This window comes from Cryptomeria japonica, chromosome 11 (genome assembly GCF_030272615.1).
Source record: "Cryptomeria japonica chromosome 11, Sugi_1.0, whole genome shotgun sequence".
NCBI classification, from domain to species: Eukaryota; Viridiplantae; Streptophyta; class Pinopsida; order Cupressales; family Cupressaceae; genus Cryptomeria; species Cryptomeria japonica.
Genome location: NC_081415.1, coordinates 135010961 through 135030741, shown reverse-complemented (window position 1 = coordinate 135030741; position 19781 = coordinate 135010961). Strand labels below are relative to the sequence as shown.

Below are 19781 nucleotides of genomic sequence, written 5' to 3'. Positions count from 1 at the left end.
CCTTAGGAATGACTTCAAATTGCCAATGATTATCAAATTTGAAGGAATTGAGCCAAATAGTGAATTTCGCTCCCGACCCTTCCAAAGGGTCCAGAGCGAAAATTCTTTAATCACCTATTTTCCTTTCAAAATCAAGTCAAACTTGGGTTTTTTATTACTTGGATGAGTGAGGAGAGGTGTTTTCTTTCCTTTTGAGGTTGATTCAAGTTGAAAGGATGGAGGAAGAAGCCTAAAACAAGAATTTCGCTCCTGACCCTTCTAAAGGGTCTAGAGCGAAAACCCTAAAAATCATCTTTTCCTCCAAAATGTGAGTGAAGTCAAGCCTAGAACTAGGTGAGATAAGCTCTTTTGATTGCCTATGAAGGATTTTTGATCATCAAAAGTGTGGATTTTGAGCTACAACTTGAAAATCGCTCCTGACCCTTCCAAAGGGTCCAAAGCGAAATTCTGGATAGGTCCTTTCCCTGACTAGGTTTTTGAGCGAATTTTCCTTTTTAGGCCTTGTGAAGATCAAACCAATGTTGCCAAGTTGAGAAGTGGATTCAAAATGAGGGACTATAGATGAGTTGAAGTTAAGAAAGTGAAATTGAGTGTGGATAAGCAAGCAAAAAGTGAATTTCGCTCCTGACCCTTCCAAAGGGTCCAGAGCGAAATTCTTATAATCACCTAATTTGCCCTTGGTGGAAGCAAGAAAATTGAATTCCTAGGCTTTGTTGGACTAAAACAAGCATATGCTCGCAACAGCTCACCTTCTGGAGGATTTTGGAGTGAAAAAATGAGACAATTGAGGCCTAATCAAGAAAATTACTCCTGACCCTTCCAAAGGGTCTAGGGCGAAATCCTTGAGGAAGCCTATTCTTCACCTTGTTTGGGCTAAGACAAAGACAAGTTGCAAAATTATGATGATAAGAGCATGAAGTGATGACAAATCAAGGTTGTGAGGATGTTGATTAATGGGGTAAATAAACCTAGGTTAGAAGTTCAATCAAGCCTCCTTGTAATAATTTAAGCCTTCCTCATACTTTGAACATTTTAGTGCCTATGGAGAAAGTGAGCCTTCATCAAACCTTGATCAAACTCTAGCATCCATCTTCTCACTAGGTTGCTAATCAAACCTCATTTAAGGAGCTAAGACAAATTCGCATGGGCTAAGGCACTTATTAAATAAATCAATTAATTTCTTTCATGCCTTCAAAATCAAAATTTTCCACACTTTGGCGCATAACACATTTTTTATGTGTTTATTATCAAGTCGGCCAGGCTGTAAAGTGGTTTTTTTTTTTTTTTTTTAACATATTAACCAAGTCGGCCTGATGGCAAAATGAGGTGAGCGCCCTATAAAGGAAAGGTATGTGTTTGAAATCATTAATCAATCATTCATTTTCTCTCATGCGAATTTGAAGAGCAGAATTATAAGTGCGAATTCCAGCTGGTTGAAGGTGAATTTCTTGATTGAGAGCTGGTTGAAGGAGAATCTCCAGATTTTGAAGGAAGCTTGAAGGCTGATTGAAGGTTGAAGACATCAAAGGGAAGGACCTGAAATTCAAATTAAGGACCTTTGTCCAGCAGATCTCCATTTTTCTTTATCCATTTTTTCAAGGTTGATAGCTAAAAATCAAGGAAAAGGTATGTATAATCAGATTTTTGAAAGCTTATTCAAGATTTAATTTAATTTTTCATATCAATCCTTTGTAAGGTTAAGTCTTTCACAATCTGATTTAATTCATAAGTAATATTAATTTGAAATTCATAATTCTAAGGATTTATCACATTATTTTCAAATTATAATCTATTTATTTCCTTGAAAGGTCTTAAATCTCCTACCTTAAGATATTACGCTCAAACCTAACTTAAGCCTTTTGTAGGTATCAAATGACGACCCCCAAGGCCAGTGGATCTACTACCCGACAAGCTCTCATCAAGGAGGATCAGAAGAACGATGAATTGGAGACCAGGATCGTGTCCAAGTGGAGCAATATTGGAGACACCAATCTAGGAAACTTCAATGTGAAGAAGTTTCGGGAAGCACCTTACATCGGCAAGCCGTCACCTGTTGCGAAGAGGATAATTGAGAGTGGCATCATCAAGGCCGCAGGTTTCCCTCTTGCAGTCAGGTGTCATGAGTTGATGATTGAATGTGCCCGACACTATGATTCACATTCAAGGACAATCATAGCTGAGGATGGAACTGTCTTAGCCTACCTTTCAGAGGAAGCTATAAGTGAAGCTTTACATCTCCCGGAGTAGAGAGACATTATCTACAAAAGTCTGGAAGGAGCTAGGTCTATCTACAAGGATGATCCCGATTCCTATTTGAACTTCATCAACAAGAATTGGTTACTCAAGAGCAGACCTTGCCTGAACAAGATTCCCAATACGCCGCACAAAATTGATTTCCAAGAAGAATTCAAGGACTTGATAACCATGCTCAATCAGGTTACTGGTGCCTCCCAAGCCTTCTTCTTCGACAAATGGATGTTCTTCTTCATACAAGTGATTGTGCAAGGAAAAGGAAATCTCAATTGGGCTAGAATCATTAGTAATAACTTGGACGTGCAGTTGAGGAGGCTAGCCCCTACCAAGTCATTCCACATGAGTTCATGTGTTATATATTCCTTAGTCAGGAGTTTTGAGTATGCAGGGCTGCCACGCAGAGGAGTTATTGGAAGAGGACCTGGAGAAATAAGAGTTTGTGATTCTTATCTTCAACTACATCATCCGCCAAGGAATGACTACAAGCTAATCAATGACACCTTCACGATGTATATCACCAGGACATTGCAAGGAGGGATTCATCATCGATTGTCTGCAGAGGCACAAGAACTCGTGAAGAAGCATGGTGCATGGTTCATTCAGTTTCCAAAATTCACCTATATCAGGGTCCATGGATGCCCTTCACCTCCCTATATGTTGCCAAGGTATCCTACAGATAGGATAATATTACTTGAGGTGACTAGGAAGTTTGCAGCCTATGCTAGAGCATCAAGACATAAGCATGGAAATGGAATCCCTGTACCTATTCTACTAGGGAGTTCAATTGAAAGTATGGCCTAACTCTCAAGCCGTAGAGGATGCAGAAAATGAATTATCTGTATGTTCGTTCACATCCTTTGCCTCAAGGGAGAATTTTGACCCTCATGGTCACATGGAAGAGACAGTCGGGAATAAGTACAAGCATGAGTTTCAAGTAGAGGACTTTTGGATGAATGTCCAGGATGATGTAGAGGTCAAAAGAAAGATGCATTCTAGATTACCCTTGGATCTCATCAGGAAATGTCTACTAGTTTCGATCTCGATTTGGCACATCGGAAACCACTCTAACCACGACATCGTATACAATGATGGATTAAAAACTACTAGTTTCGATCTCGATTTGGCACATCGAAAACCACTCTTCATGCTTTTATGGTTATCAAAATGTCATCTAAATGTATGGTTATCGAAATATCATCAATAATTCAGATATTATTCATGCCCCCACATTTGAATGGTATTAAGGTCTGACTTCCATATTGATCTTTCAGGATATGGAACTTGGATTCGAATCCCAAGTTACCGAATTTACAGAGTAGCCGATCAAGCCCAGGATAGTGGTAGATATCTCCAATCTTCCTATGAGAAGGAAGATAAAGAAGTGAAGGTAGATTGGAATGAGCCCGAAGTTGCAGACTTAAGAGCATTGATGGATCCCGTTTTAAAGTGCACTCGCAGATGGGTGGACATACATCATCAAAAGTTGAAAGAGCAGAATGTATCTATGACATTCACCCTGGAAACAAGAACAAAGGAAGGAGAAGCAAGTGTGAGTGAGAATGCTTCTCATTCCAAGGGATCAAAGAGAAAGGAAGGACCTAAGAAGAGAGAACCTTCCAAGAAGAAGCAAAAAGTGAATCCTGACCGTCCATCGAGTACATCTTCTAGGCATGAGAAGGAAGCAAGTCAAGGAGAAGATCGGAGACAGATAGTGTATGAAATTGATGAGTCTATGGAATCCATGGTGCAGAATGATAAACAAGGTAAAGGACAAACACCTCAGCATTCATCGAGTCAATCTCTCCAGGATGGTGCTAATGAACAACAAGAAGAAAAGAATGATGATGAAGCAACATCTCCTTTCAGGGAAGATAGACCTCTGCCTAAAGAAATACAAGTGAGGGAAAGAAAGTCTTCCATTCTAGATTGGCTAAAAGAAACGCTGACAAGGGTAGTTGTGGTCGAAGAGGAAGAACAAGTGTTCGACTTAGAAAGTCTCATAGGAAGTTCTCATGAAGAGATCAAAAAGAGGAAGGCCACAAAGATGTCAAAAGTAATTAGAGATGAAGTAGGATCCAAAAAGGTACAAATAGCTACACCAGTGGTAGACAAGTATGAGGATGAGATTCTAGCAGAAGAATATGATCTAGAGACAGTTGATCTTGGTCCACTTACCTCCGAGCAGGCTATGGAAGAAGCAACTGATTCGGTGAGAGCACTTAATGACAAACTCAAAGAAGAAATGGAAAAGAATAAGAAGCTAGAAAGAGAGGTCAGTGCTTGGAGGAATTATTTTAGCCATCTTTATCAACCTTTGAGACGACAGGATCTAGCAATATCTCCTTTGCATGCACTTCCTCTTGAATCAATAAATGAGGCAGAAAGGGTAAAGAGTTTGGTCCAACTCATGAGTTCTTGGATTGATGAATCTTACAAGGTAGCCATTGAATTTGCAACAAGAATGATGAAGACAGTCCATCGGGCTATCCAGGTCCTTGAGATCATCCATAATCTAATGATAACTGTGGATGCATTCACTCACACTAGAGATGTTATCATCTCGGTCTTGCAAGTGATAAGAAGGACATCGAGACAGATTCTAGCACAAGAGAAGATAATGGATGGAGAAGCCCATAGCCTTCTGCAGTGGTCAACTTTGCTCCAGATGAAGGGAGTTCTTTTCGAAGATATCAATACCAGATGCAGCCGAGTCGAAGACACCATCCGACCTATTCAAGACAAGGTGTTTGATGTATTGTGTACAATCCTTGACAGAAGGATAGAGATCGAGACAGATGTGGATGTCCAAGAGTTGGAAGGTAGGATCAAGAGCATTTTCTGCAAGGAAGAGAGCATTGTCACAGAAAGGCAATGAGATCAGATGAATGCTACTATGTTCCTGATTGAGAAGACAAAAGAACTTGACCCTGGATGGGAGGCGACCCTTCTCATAGCTTTTGATCAAGTCCTTCACTTGGAAGAACAAATGAAGAATCTTCCTGAGATTCCCATTGCTGAGATTGAGAAGATTACGTCCAGATTCATTGAATATGCTAGAAAGGAGCATAGGAAAGGGAACAAAGTTCTAGATGAAAAGTTATTGTTAAATGACGTGGCAACTTAATTCCTATTGGGCTATGTCTCCTCGTTATTTGTGCCAATTCCTATTGGCTATGGATTGATAATGTTTATCTAAATGGGGACTTTTTTGTAACAAACCCTAATTAGGGTTTAGGTGTCAAAATCTCAGCCATTGATCTTCTTTTGATCCAGGTCGTTCATTGTATTTGAGAGTGCTATATAAGCCCTCACTCATTTCATTTCAGGGTTAAAGAGAGTTAGAGAGAGAGTTAGAGAGAGAGATTTAGAATTTATAAGTTTAATATTGTCAGCAGCAGAAAAATAAGTAGTGAAGAGAGAAAGTTGAACAATTGTTGTTTTATTTGGCTATGAGATCAATGAAATATTGAAGTTATGGTGTTTTATTGCAATCCTTGTGGCTATTTTCATGGTTGTTTATCTTCTTGAATCACTCTTAGTAGAGATAGCATTTAGGTTTTAAGTTTGAAGGACGAATGTTGTGCTTAATCTTTGATAAGATTCATATTCCAAACCACTAGCTCCTTACTGATTGTAAGTACGCCCTGTGTGGTCAACTGGAAACATTGAGATTGTTTAAGAAGTTCAATCATTGTTGGAGGCATTGATATGTATCTTACTGATAGTGTCTATCCCCTTGGTGATTTGAAAATCATTGAATCCCCTTAGAAGATCACACCAATTCCAGTGGAGGAGTAATCTTTTGGCAATACTGAAATTGGTAGAGTTTTATGAAGAGCAATCATCACTGAGTCATTCTTAGGATTAGTTTAGTCTCGCCTCCTTAAAACCTTTATCTTTTGATCTTTTTGAAACATCAGTTAGTATTAAGAGAATCCTATTTCCTCATTAGAAAAGTAATCACACGAACAAGCTTTCCTTGAAAGTACGTAAGGCCCCTTGTAAAACAGTAAACACAACGAGCACTGGTGCTTATCCACGAGTAGAGATCCTACATAACAGAACCTTGAAGTTCTTCCGATTGATCCTTCTGCGATATCTTCAGCATTCGGGAACTCTACTCAAGAGAGGATAAGATACCTCTGGGTATTTTATTCTGTGTTTGGTCGTGTACAAAAGACACATCAACAAGAACCAACCAAAGTTTCTTCATTACAAAAATCAAGGAGTACCAATGGGATGCATTCCTTGTTGACCTTATGAAACTCTGTAAAGAACCCATTCATTCCAGGAGCTTTCTCAGTTTAAAAGGTGCCAATCACTTTCTTAATTTTATCTACTGTAAATTGTAATATCAAAATCCAACACAGTAAGAAGAGTGAAGTCAAGCTTCTTGGGTACCATCTCAGGGATGAGCTCCCTAGCTTCAAGGGCTTGAGCATCCAACTTCCTAGAAGTAAAAATATTATTATAGAATGATTGGAAGGCAATTCTAAGCTGCTCACCATCTTCATCCAGTACAACTTCAATCTCTATAGCATCAATCTTTTCTCTAGAGTTCAACCATTTCATTTTGGGTCCGAGTCTATCACTTCTCCCCAACTAGTTCTGCACACACTTTATTTGTTGTTTCAAATTCATAGCACTTTCTTGAGGAGCAAGTTCATGGGGGTAATTTTGTAAATTTTCATCCATACTAAAAATCTTTTCCTGATTCTATAAGACTCCATTATATATTTAGCTTTTGTTCTCACCATACATTCTCTAAAATTTTTGGGCAACTTCAATAGCATCCTCCCACCTGACAATATTAGCCCTTCAATACGTGCTTGATCCTTAAGATGGGAGACATTGAGTTTATATAACCCTTCAAATTATGGAACATTAAATTGGGCAGAGTTAATACATGTTCCCACAAGTAAATCAGCCTTTCAATACATGCTTGATCCTTAAGATGGGAGACATTGAGTTTATATAAGCCTTCAAATTCTGGAACATTAAAGTGGGCAGAGTTATTATGGAACTTCAATTCAATAGGACGATGATCTGAAAGAGTATCAGGAATGATCTTAATCACATTAGAGTCAATACTTGGAAGAGTCCTAAAGAAAATTGTGTCATGGTAAAATTTGTTTGATCTAGAGTAAACCCTTTCATTGCCACCCTGAAACTTACTCCAGGTATACCAAATACCTTTACTATAAGATTTACCTTGAAAAAATGGATCCCCAATATTCTTTTTCCTCCTGAATATAGATCAGAAAAAAGTTAATTGCCTTAAAAGTCAAAAGAGTTCCCTCCATTTTAACTTATCTTCTATCATGTTCAAATCCCTCCCAATAACCTAAGGGACATCTTTCAGATCTAGAACTAATCAATTCCACAAATCAACCCTCTGTATAGTCATTAGGTGCATAAACAGAACATAGACGAAACTTCTTATTGTCAATAGTCAATAGGGTTCAAATAATCCTATTATAGGGAGAATAACCAATTCAGTAGCAAATGCAATGACTAGTAGTTAATAAGGATGGAAGTGCACCCTCTACCCTTGCATTATTCAGTTGAAAATTTGAAAAACAAGAAGCACTGGACCAAATAGTGTGAAGAGAACTTTCAAAACCAAACTCAACAGCTTTAACTACTTGGAAAAGCAAAAAATATAACTCTTTTTTTGACCAGCAAAAGGACATAAGGATATATGTCCTACAGGGGCTCCGATTCCCCTAATATTCCAGCTAATGATCTTCATAACCATCTAGACAATAGCAGGTTAAAGGAAGGGACTGAGCTCTTTCCATCCTTTACAAAGCCTTTCAACACAAGGGGAGAGTTTGTTTTCTTTCCCTTTACGGTTCTTAGAGCTGCTTCCTAAACCTTTATTAATACTCATCTTTTTCAAGGATGCACCAGACAACTTATTGCTTTCGTTGTCAGAAATCATAAGTGAAGGGCTATTGATGTCAGAGAACTCATTATTGCTGGAAAGTATCTGCCTCTTTACAGGGGACTTTTTAGAAATATCTCTATTGGGGATATCTCCTCAGTCCTCTAAAGCCTTTTCTTTACATAAACTTGTTGACTAGCCAATTGGGGAAAATTGGGGTTTGGAATGTGGCACCACATGGACAGGCTGCTTGGGAGGACTAGATCACCACCAATTCCCTTTAGAATAGAATCACAAATACTCTGCATAGCAGTTTTAGAATAGAATCACAAATACTATGCATAGCAGTTTTAAGGGTTATCTTTTAGGGCTGAATCATTTTAGGGGAGGTAGAGCACTTCATCTGGGCATCTCCTTGTTCAAACAAGGCAGAGAGGCTTCTTTCTTATACCATTTTAGCACTCCCATTATCATCATTCCTATGGACACAATTTCCTTCACATAGAACATCATCTCCTTTATTATTCAAGGGTAGTCTATTTTTCAACAACAAAGAGCAGTCCTTACTAACAGGGCTATTTTTTTAATATAAAAACAAGAGTTTAATCCTTCAGCCTGTTAACTTTGCATGAAAAATCAGAGCCATGAAGCTACTCAGTAGAGGCCATGTGCTTGACTTCCAAGTGTTATTTTCTAAAAGGTTTTGTTAAAATCCCTCATCTTCTTTCACAGTAAATCCAGAAGACTCCTCTGGCTGTGCATATTGGTTCTCACTTATTGTTGTAGTCACTCACAAAGGTTCAGCTCTTGTTTACTTTCCAGCATCAAACATAGTTGCTGCTACAATTAGGCATAGTTTCCTGCAACATATTTCCAAACTTGGTTAATTTTCCATTCGAAAAATTCATTTTCTCCATTGACTTTGGTGCCTTTATAGTTTATACCCATTGGCAGATGTTAAGTTCCTTCAATTCCGCTTTAGCGATGGGAGGGCATCTGAAACAAGGGCGACACAAGGATAGAACAACTGGCGCTATTCAGGTCTCTTTTAATATTTCTCATATAAGTGTATGAAGTTTGAACCAAGGGACAGCCAGCAAGAAACTAAATGCCTTTGGGACAACCTATTGCTGTTTCATCTTTTATTAAGGTCCTTCTTAAAGCCTGTCAAATCCTTGCATATTCTCTTATATTTTGACTCATGCAAATTTGGAAGTCCCTAATGAAGATATTGATGCTCATATGGAGGTGATGAATGACTTGTTTGAGTCTTATTTAATATCTGATATGTGATTGCCATTAATGCCTGTTGGACCATAAGGGCCCCACTGTTGTGATATCTGTGGTGGTCAGCATCTTTAGTTGGTTCTCAGAGTGTGGTTTTGGGTAGTGCTGTCCTTTTCTATGTTTCTCTGGGTGCTTGGTATGCAGTTTTCTTAAGTTCATTGACTGGGTTATATAATTCTCTTAGGAAAATTGCACTCATTCTAGTATCTGTTATGGAACAGTACTAAATTATATAGACATGCTTTTATCTAGCAAAATAAACTAAAATGTTTTTTATAATCCATGAATATAAATGATGCCTCCCTTTCAATTTATGGTCAGTTTGTTTTATTAAAATTCCCCATGGTTCCAAGCAGTGAATATTGTCATGCAGAATGATTGGAAGCACAGTTTCATGGAATGGCAAGGACTTTCCTAATCCGCATCTTAATATGGCTCCCAAAATGTTCATGTTCTCTTAGGATGCTGTGGAATCCTTTGCATATATCAAGCCATTCTTGTATTTAATTTGTTTTATCTTCAATTTATATACCTCAATATATACTTCTAGGTCAATTTTTTAGTTGTACATATTATTATTACAGGCCCACTTCCTTATCTGAGATCTCAGGTTCTGATGCCATTGTGGTACTCTTTAGCTATGGTCTAGAATGCAGGCTATGTTTATGATTAATATAATAATCATTTCCATACAATTCATAAGCATAAATACTCACTGCTCACATATCTTTGCAGATTAACATAATTAGATCATCTGCTGCTTTTTGAGCCATTCAAAACTTACTCCATGATTTTGGTTTTCTTTTTTACATTTTTTTATTTCTATTATGTAGGTATACCAAACATTATAACGCTTTTTGAACATCTGTAAGTATTTGTGGTGGGATCATGCTAACATCCTTTGAGTTCTATAAATGGATAATATTAGTAAAATACTAAAATGCCATATTGTGGGATGAAAGGTTACAAGAGAAAGCAAAGATGTAAAATTATTGGAAAACATGGAGCAATATCCCAGAGTTCTATGATGGATTTAGATTAAAGTTGTAAGTGCACGTTTCATAAGCCTCACAAAAACAGCAATTAACGTGAATTATGATGCAATAATAATTCACATTATTTTAGAGGATGGTATTTAATTAATGCCTTTTTCATTGGTGCTGGATGCTTAGTCTTTTCACTTGGTGTATTATTAAGTATTGAATTATTGGACCTTGCTTTGCTAGGAATTGAGTTGGTTCTCGGAACTCATGTAAAGTCAGCTGATGTAAAGCGGAAGACGTTGTTAACTGCAGCTGGGGAAACCATTACGTTCAAAATTTTAATTGTTGCAACTGGGGCCCGGGTATGATACATTAATAAAGATTTGAATGTTTCATTTTTTTTTTCTCTATGTATCTTTATTTTTACTTCTCGATTCTTGGATGCATGTATATACTATATATGAAGAGACAAGAAACATGTTCATGCTTGTCTTCATGTGCTTTTCTACAAGTACTAAATTAGTAAATGTTTACCCTGTAGAATTACAGGCACAGCTTCACTGCTGAGCTGATTAAGTTGTTTTCATATCAATTTATGTTTTCATCTAGGTTTTGAAGCTTGAGGAATTTGGAGTAAATGGCTCAGATGCTAAAAATATATGCTATCTGCGAGATTTAAACGATGCAACCAAACTTGTGAATGTCATGGCCTCATGCACTGGGGCCAATGCTGTTGTAATTGGTGGTGGATACATAGGCATGGAGTGTGCTGCAGCATTAGTTACCAATAAAATACATGTAACAATGGTGTTTCCAGAGGAACACTTAAGTAAGCTTTTTTTCCTACCCACATCTTGTGTATACTTAATTTCATCTTTTTCCATTTTATATGCATGTAACAATGGTCTTTCCAGGGAAACACTGAAGCAATCTTTCTTTCATATCAACCTTGTACATACATAGTTCTATTTTTCTTCTTCATTTTATTGTAAATACCACTTGCTGATGATTCTTGACAATTACAATGTATTTAGCATTGTTTATGGTTCCCATTTTTAATGCACATTGATTCGCTATCCATTAGTACATTTGAGTTTATAACATAGCATACTTAGTTTCATCTTTCTCCATTTAATATGCATGTAACAATGGTCTTTCCAGAGAAACACTGAAGCAAGCTTTCTTTCATATCAATCTTGTATATACATAGTTCTATTTTTCTTGTTCATTTTATTGTAAAATACCACATGCTGATGATTCTTGACAATTATAAAGTATTTAGCATTGTTTATGATTCCCATTTTTAATGCACGTTATTACACTATTCATTAGTACATTTTGATTTGGGTGTACAACATAGCATAATGATGGTCATAGAATAGTGCTTTCAATTGTTTTGTTTTTGATAAATACTGGAGATTCACCTTCTTTAGGTCCATTATTTCAGTGGCCCGGTTATTTACGTCAGAGTTAGCAGCTTTCTACGAGGACTACTATAGGAGTAAAGGTGTTCGGTTCATTAAGGGAACTGTAATGTCATCTTTTGAAAGGGATTCAGAGGGTAAGGTAAGCAATTTGATTATCATCATAATATTTTAGAATTATTTTATTAGCTGTAAGTCCAATATAATGGGGCAAGAAAGGTCACACTTATAATTTTTGGTTTTAAACTGACTTATTCATCCGTTGCACACAAAAAATGTACCATGCAAACACAGCTAGTATCGATCTAATAGCTTTTCGCTTTGAAAAGCTCCAGAAATAATTATTTTTACAACATGAATATAGATTTTAATTCTGACTCTGGTGTGGTGTAACATGGAGAATATTTTGGCACCAATGACAGTGAAAAATGTTTTATCCATAATATTAGCACATAATTGTGGATTCATTTACTCTGTCGTATATAACTTTAAGTCGTACCATTTTAACTTAGTAATGTCTCCATATTTAACCAAGGGAATTTACTAAGTAGTTTGACTGAATTTCAGCTGCTTTGGTTCTTTTAAATAAATTGTTAGAAATTGATTTGCCAAGTCTGAGCCTTTTCTTGTTCTAGCAGCTATGCAATTTTCTTATTCTTTATGGGCATCGGATGATATTCTTTTTCATTTTTGACATAACAGGTTGTTGCAGTGATTTTGAAGAATGGAATTCGCTTAGCTACTGATATGGTTGTGGTTGGAATAGGTATTAGAGCAAACACCGGGTTGTTTGAAGATCAACTGGTGTTGGAGAAAGGTGGCATCAAAGTCAATGGAAAAATGCAAACAAGCAATGGTTATGTTTATGCAGTGGGAGACATGGCAGCCTTTCCACTAAAGCTTTCAGGAGAGCTACGAAGACTGGAGCATGTAGACTTTGCTCGCAAATCTGCAAGACATGCTATTAAAGCAATAATGGCTCCAGATAAGATTAATGACCTTGATTATTTGCCATACTTCTATTCAAGAGTTTTCACACTCTCTTGGCAGTTCTATGGGGACAATTTTGGGGACCCCATCCATTTTGGAGATCCAAAACAGGGAAAGTTTGGTACATACTGGGTGGACAGAGGACAGCTTGTTGGGGTATTCCTTGAAGGGGGCAGCAAGGATGAGTATGCTGCCTTGGAGAATGCTGCCAGAATAAGACCTCTCATTGAAGATAAAAGTGTGCTATCAAGCCAGGGAGTGGAGTTTGCACTCTCTCTCAAGGAATCTCCTGCTCAGGATTTTGTTGGAGTAATGACTAGTAAAGGCAATTTGCTGGTTGAAAACCTACCTCCATATACTCTGCAAGTCACAGCTGGGGTCTTTGTTGCTACAACAATTGCTGCATTTGCGTTTTGGTATAGAAGGAAGCAGCGTAGATGGTACAAAATTTAACTACAGATATAGTCAAATAGTTTTTTTTTTTTTGCAATTGCAGAGATAGTAAGAATTGGTGATCAGATTATTTATTGATGTATCTCACTAGCACAGATGATGTATATAACATATCATTAATGTATATGGTGTTATATCAACATATTGTTCATATGAGTCTGAACTATTGGGAAACTTTGTATGAAACAGGGGCAGGAAAGCAATCCTTTTGCAAATGTAGAGATGGTAAGAATTAGCGAATGGATTATTTATTGATCTCTTTAGCACAGATGATACATATAACCCATCTTTATTAAATATGGCATGATATCAATAATTTGTTTGAGGCTGAACTATTGGGGAAGTTAGTATGGACAGGGGTAGGACAACAACTTTAAGAAATCAGAAACATACAAATTTCACCCAGAACTTAAATCCATTCAATTCTTTTTGGAACAATTTTCGGTTTTTTTATTAAATCAAAACAAAACAAAACAATTATATTCAATCTTCTACTTCGCTTTGGCATCATACTTAGCTGACCACAAAATTTATTCTCTCTTAGTTATTTGTTGTTTTAACAATGACCTAAACATCCCACTTATAACTATGAACTAATTCTAATATACTTCTGGATGGTTCTCCCAATAGGTGTCCTAATCGTTATAGTGACTGGTTCAAAATTTTCATTTGTACTGTCTTTGTTGCCCCGACCACAGATTTGGTGCTTATTGAAAACGTTCTTGTACCTTTGAAGTTGGCTCCCTTCCCTGTGCTATTTTGTGGGGGGTGATACGGCAGTCGTGTGCCCTAGTGTTTCACAGTCTTCCTCACTTGTTTCTCTGACATCGGCTCTCCCTATTGGCCATTCTCTCAATTTTGGTGGTGGGTGCTTGGGTGTCCCTAGTCAGAATAAACTGCTTGGGAGTTCCAACAAAGTGTTTTTACCCCCTACACAAGCAGTTGTAGTCGATGGTATAGCTAATTTCGCCCTTGTTCAAGAGATTGCTGTTTCTTCAAGTGCCCTACTTGTTTGTTTTACTAGGTTGACTATAGGCATTGATTGTTTGTGGTCCTTTGCCAACATTGTTAGTGTGGGAGGTGTTGCTTGTTCATTGGCAAAAAAAATACGGCTCATCCCCTATGTCAAATCTGCCCTAGTGGTGATTTGCGTATACGACGTGCTTGAAAATGAAGAATTCTATTTGTTAGGGGTGTTATACATAGAATTTGCAATCTTTGGCCTTTCCTTCCCAATCTACATATGGGTCTCGGATTCTTGTAGGCCAATAAGAGGGCAATATTGAGCTCTTCCCCTAGGCCAAAGGTTTCTTCATAGCATCTTTTAGTTTTGACTATCCTTAAGATAGGGATTTTGTGCTTAAAGATGGGTAGTGGTTGTGGGGTGAACACTCTCTTGCTTAGGCTTTGGTTTGCTTCCTTCAACCTCCCTTTTCAACATCTCAATGCAAGATTTGTGTGGGTTCACCGTCCAAATTTTGCTCTTTAGTTCTAGGAAGATTCCTACTATGAGGTTGTATGACACTCTTGGTTATTTTTTGAAGGTTGATTCAACCACTTCTTACATGGGTTGTTTTACTTTCAGTTGTATTTTGGTGGACATTGATATTTCCAAGCCTCTTTATGGTGATGTGACATTTTTTTTATGGTGGGGGATGGGCCTTGGACTCAACTGCTTGACTATGAGGGTCTCTTCTTCATATGTAAATGCTGTTTTACTATTAGGGTACCTAGTTGTTGCTTGTCCACTTTACTAGTCCAGGGCATCAACAATGTGGTAGAAGAATGCTTGTGAAGATCACTTGATTATTCATGCTTTTGACTTTGATTGATGGCTCATCTCAGGGATATAAGTCTTCTCACGATCTTGATTCTCTTGTCTCTAGTGCAAATTTGGAATGTCATGCTCGTACCGCTCCATCAAAGAGTTTCACCGTCTAATCCAATCATCTAGCTTGCTATATCTTTAGCATTTGGTGGACTTCAACCTTCTTATGTGGTGCCCCCTCATTGTTTGACTACCCCTCATCATTCCATTGCTCCCTTTGTGCACATAGATGCCCCCTTTGTTCCCCAACCCCTAACCTCTTGTTTTGAGGATTTGGATGATAGTATTTCATAGACCATTGTATGAAGGCAAAATAAAGGTCTACCTAAATGTCTCTACCAATCTCATACTAGTATGAAGGGTTTGAGATTGAATAGGGTTGAATTTGAAATTATCTAGGTGTGGTCTTAGGGCTCCAAGCTTTATCTTTTATTTATTTATTTATTAATGTAGTATGTGACATCTTGGCTATAGATTTGTCTCACTTTGTTTCATTTGTTGAGTTGTTTGCTTTGTCCCATATCTCATGGAACTTGTTCTATTTGTTAGTTGGCTATTCTATTGTACAAGAATTTGAGCCCTTTCAATCCCACTTTTATCAATATAGAAAACAATGAACTAATCATTTGAACAAGAAGCTCCCATTTTAGCACCAACTATACCTAATTTTATAGTCTACTGATAAGGTTTAGAATACAAAAACAATTTGTTATTTACTTAAGTCTTTGTTGCTCCTATTTATTGAATTAGAATCACTGTAAGTTGTTTAGGTTATGCTTCATGACTATGTTTGCATAGCTGATTGTTTGACATTAGATTTAATAACATTCTCTTCTCGATGTCAAATCCTTGTATGTATAACTTTGTCTTCAATCTTGAGTGTATTATCTTCCCTATTCCTGTAGTCACGATGCTTGTTGATTGTTCCTTTGACTTGCAAAACTTAATTTCTAACTTTCATGTCTTGTATTAACTCTTTGACATTTGTTATGTTTTTGCATGAACTACTAGATTCTTGATTGTTTTGCTCCACCATTATCACTATATATTGCTTTTTTGTTCTCACAAATCTTGTAGAACTCTATTTAATCAAACAATGCATGTACATGCTACTATTACTATAACATACGTTGCTTTTATAATGAATAATGCATGTTTGAATTGTATTTAATCAATACATTTTAAAAGTTAAACAATGTCTTCATTTTCTCTTTCTATAATTATTATTTGATTTTACTCAACCCAATTTTGGATAACCAAACAACTTCAAATCTTCAATTCAATAGTAACATATTTTATGATTCTTTGTTCTTTTTACATATTTTAGTATTCATTTTATTGCATATAAATGTCTTTTTGTAAGTTTAGTCATATGCCTTGAAATCAATGCAAAAATAATCTCTAGCCTTCTAGTTGTCAAATACTTCAAACTTTAAATAATATTTGTGTTTCTTTTCATTTACATTTGATGATCCATCTTATCTTATAAATTCTTTTTAAATGCAATTGGTGCATCAACTCTTGTACAATTTAGTATATTAGACTTTCACATATCTTGGGCATATTTAACTTGACAAATAAAGGTTTAACAATGAAATTGAAGGTTTAACAATGAAATTGACATTCCTCCATGCCCCCATGCAAAGAAAATATTATCCAGATCTAAAAATCATTTCAAATTCTTTTATCATTACCTTTTTTAATTCTTTATTCATTATATTTGAGCTTTCTGCATAGGTTAACTCCTTAACATTTAGTAAAACAAAAAATGTTTTATTACATTCCTCCTTAGAATATAATGTAGGCTCATTTTTACTTCATATGTCCATTTGCTAAAAACCATGTACCGGTTCTTGAATACCATGCTCTTGATGTTTGTTTCAAACCACATAACATTTTCTTCACTTTGTAAACTTGTGCTTCTTTGTGGTCTTCTTCAAATCGTTGTGGTTGATATTATATACTCCTTCAATGAATTCATAAAAAGTGCATTCTTCACATCTAATTGGTGTACTTTTCATATTTTCTTTGCTATTAATGATAATATCAATTTTATAGTGCTATAACAATAGGTGTAAGGCCCCTTCATAATTTATACCGTACCTTTGATCACATATGTTTACAACCAATTCAGCTTTGCATATTTTAACATTACCATCACCCTTGTACTTAGTTTTGTAAGCCTATTTAGTTTGTATTGCTTCTTTGCTTTTGTTAACTTAACAAGCCTATTTTTTGTATCTTTCAATAGTATTAATCTCTTCTACCATTGCTTTAATCCATAATTTTGTTTAAATGGTTTCTTCAAACTTAGAAGGTATCTCAATATTTGAATAAAGTTCATAATTAACTTCATTATCTCCATTGCTTTCTCTAACTTGATTTCTTATTAATCTTTTATCAAGATTATGATTAACATTAGACATTGAGAAATGAGTTGAATTGTCTTTTTTGTGTGATACTATTTGAACTTAATGTAAACAATGAATCCTTTTTTTTAAAAAAATCCCAAATTGTTCTTGTTCTTTATCTTTCTTCAATGGATCAACATAGACTCCTCCAACAAATATAACATACCTTGAAATAATGTTCTTCCTACCTTGTGGAGAATAAAATGTATAGACTTTGTTTCCTACACTATAAGTTGTAACTATGCACACTTCATGTTTTGCATCCAATTTCTTTCTATTCTCATCATCTATGTGGACATAAGCTAGACAAACAAATATTTGTTAAGTGTATCATTGTAGGCTTCTCTGATATCAAGCTTCATATGGTGCCCCATTTCTTACCACAAAAGTTGGACTTTTATTCAAGGTATAAACAATAGTGTTATATATCCACCCGAAACATTATATCCATACTCTTTGCTTCCAATGCGCTTCTTGTTGATTCCATTATTGTTGTGTTCCTTCTTTTTACTACTCCATTTTAGTGTGGTTATAATGTGTTATCAACTCTTTATTGATTTCACTCCATTAAATTCTTCTAAAGAAAATCCATCTCCTTTATCTATTCTTAGTCATTTTATATATCACCTACTTTCTTTTTCTAACATAAATTTAAATGTCTTGAATATTTCAAAAGCATCCTCCTATTCTTCAAAACATAAATCTATGCATCTAGCAAAATCATCAATAAACATAACCATTTAGTAGTTCATACCTATGCTTTCCTTGAACATAGGACCACGCAAATTTGAATGAATAAGCTCTAGTGGTTGATTTTCTTTCCATGTTCTTATGGGAAACATGTTCTTTTGATGCTCTTCAATTGCATAATTTTTCTATAATTCCTTTCCTCTTGCTTGAATCTTTAGAAACCCATGTACCATATTTTCTTAACATGACATATTTTGGTACCTTTGGCACCATATTGAACTTGCAGCCTCAATAGTGACATAACAAAAAAATAGTTCACATGCTTTGATTCTCAATGGAAACAATCCTCTTTTTTCCTCGTCCCTTATCACACGTGTAAATTTATCATCAATTATAACTTTAAGTAATTTCTCCATTACTTGACCAACACTCGTCAAATTATATTTTATTTGTGATGAGTGGTAAACATCAACAATTTCTACATTTCCTTGTTTAATGTCTATATTTAATACTTACTTTTCACAAAAATCAAGTATTTTATTATCACGTAATCTCACCCTACTTTGAAAAATTTCATTCATATTTGAAAATGTTGCTATACAACTTGCCATTTGATTATAATGCCTTGAATCTAAAAACCATATTTCATTGCTTGCGTTTTCAATTTCGTGGAATGAAAGAAAGTAGTGTAGTGGTCTACATTTGTTGAACCTTCATTTGCATTCTTGTACACAATTTTCTTTTCTTCCTTCATTTTTCAAATTTTCAATCTATAATTTCTCTATGACCAAATCTCTTGCTATAGTAACATTTGTTGTCGTATGTATCTGCGAGAGTCTCCATGGGGCCGATTTCACCAAATATGCAATTGGCCACCGTCCTTGCATATTTGGAGTCGACCGATAATTAATAAAGTGCGATGCATTTGTTTGGAAAACAAATATATATTTATTAAGGGGGGCCGACGTTTGGAAAAGTCCGCCACTCTTATGAAAGGTCACCGTGCTCTAATGAAGGGTGGTCTTGGTTCGAAAGGAGACGACTCTTGATAAAGAGTCACCTTTGCTTGGGTATAAAGGGAGATTGATTCTCCCCTCCTTGGCAATTATATACACACACAATCATAGTCCGCACATTCAAGGTAGATCGAATATCACCACCGATAGTTTGTGTAACATAAAGAGTGGATTGTTTCATACATCTAGCTTCAAGGAGTGAAGTGACTTTTTGGTAAAGACATCTTGCTATTTGATTAATATATTAAGAGACATTTGTTGCTAGGTTTTTCTCCCTCATGTTGGATGGTTTTCCCAGGGTATATGTTGTGCAAATTTGATTGAATTGTCTTATATTTGCATTCTATTAATCTGATCATAAAATTAACATGGTAACAGAGCAGGTTTAAGAAGATCGTGATAGATTTCTCTAAAGAAGCGAAGTTATCTTCTTCTTCTCATCCTAAAGAGTAATTCTTAGTGTCACTATGGTGAATGGACTTAAGGTTGAAGATAGACTTGAAGGTGCAACAAAATTCACTTCATGGAAATATAGAATTCTAATTGCACTAGAAGAAAA

At 36.0% G+C, this 19781-nt stretch overlaps 1 protein-coding gene across 2 annotated transcripts in view; it reads left to right on the top strand.

The window, feature by feature from the left end:
- The window catches only part of LOC131032646 (monodehydroascorbate reductase 2, peroxisomal), a 51446-nt gene extending 37914 nt beyond the window's left edge, over positions 1 to 13532 (top strand). The window contains exons 4-7 of one of the 2 annotated variants that reach the window (XM_057963671.2): positions 10654 to 10772; positions 11020 to 11239; positions 11858 to 11976; positions 12537 to 13532. In XM_057963671.2, coding sequence (XP_057819654.1) covers positions 10654 to 10772; positions 11020 to 11239; positions 11858 to 11976; positions 12537 to 13277 — 1199 coding nt within the window. In that variant the 3' untranslated portion in view covers positions 13278 to 13532. Of the gene's footprint in view, positions 1 to 1797; positions 10295 to 10389; positions 10474 to 10653; positions 10773 to 11019; positions 11240 to 11857; positions 11977 to 12536 lie in introns of those variants that run through there. The other variant, XR_009103490.2, reaches the window with a different exon arrangement.
- Positions 13533 to 19781: the final 6249 nt, after the last annotated feature.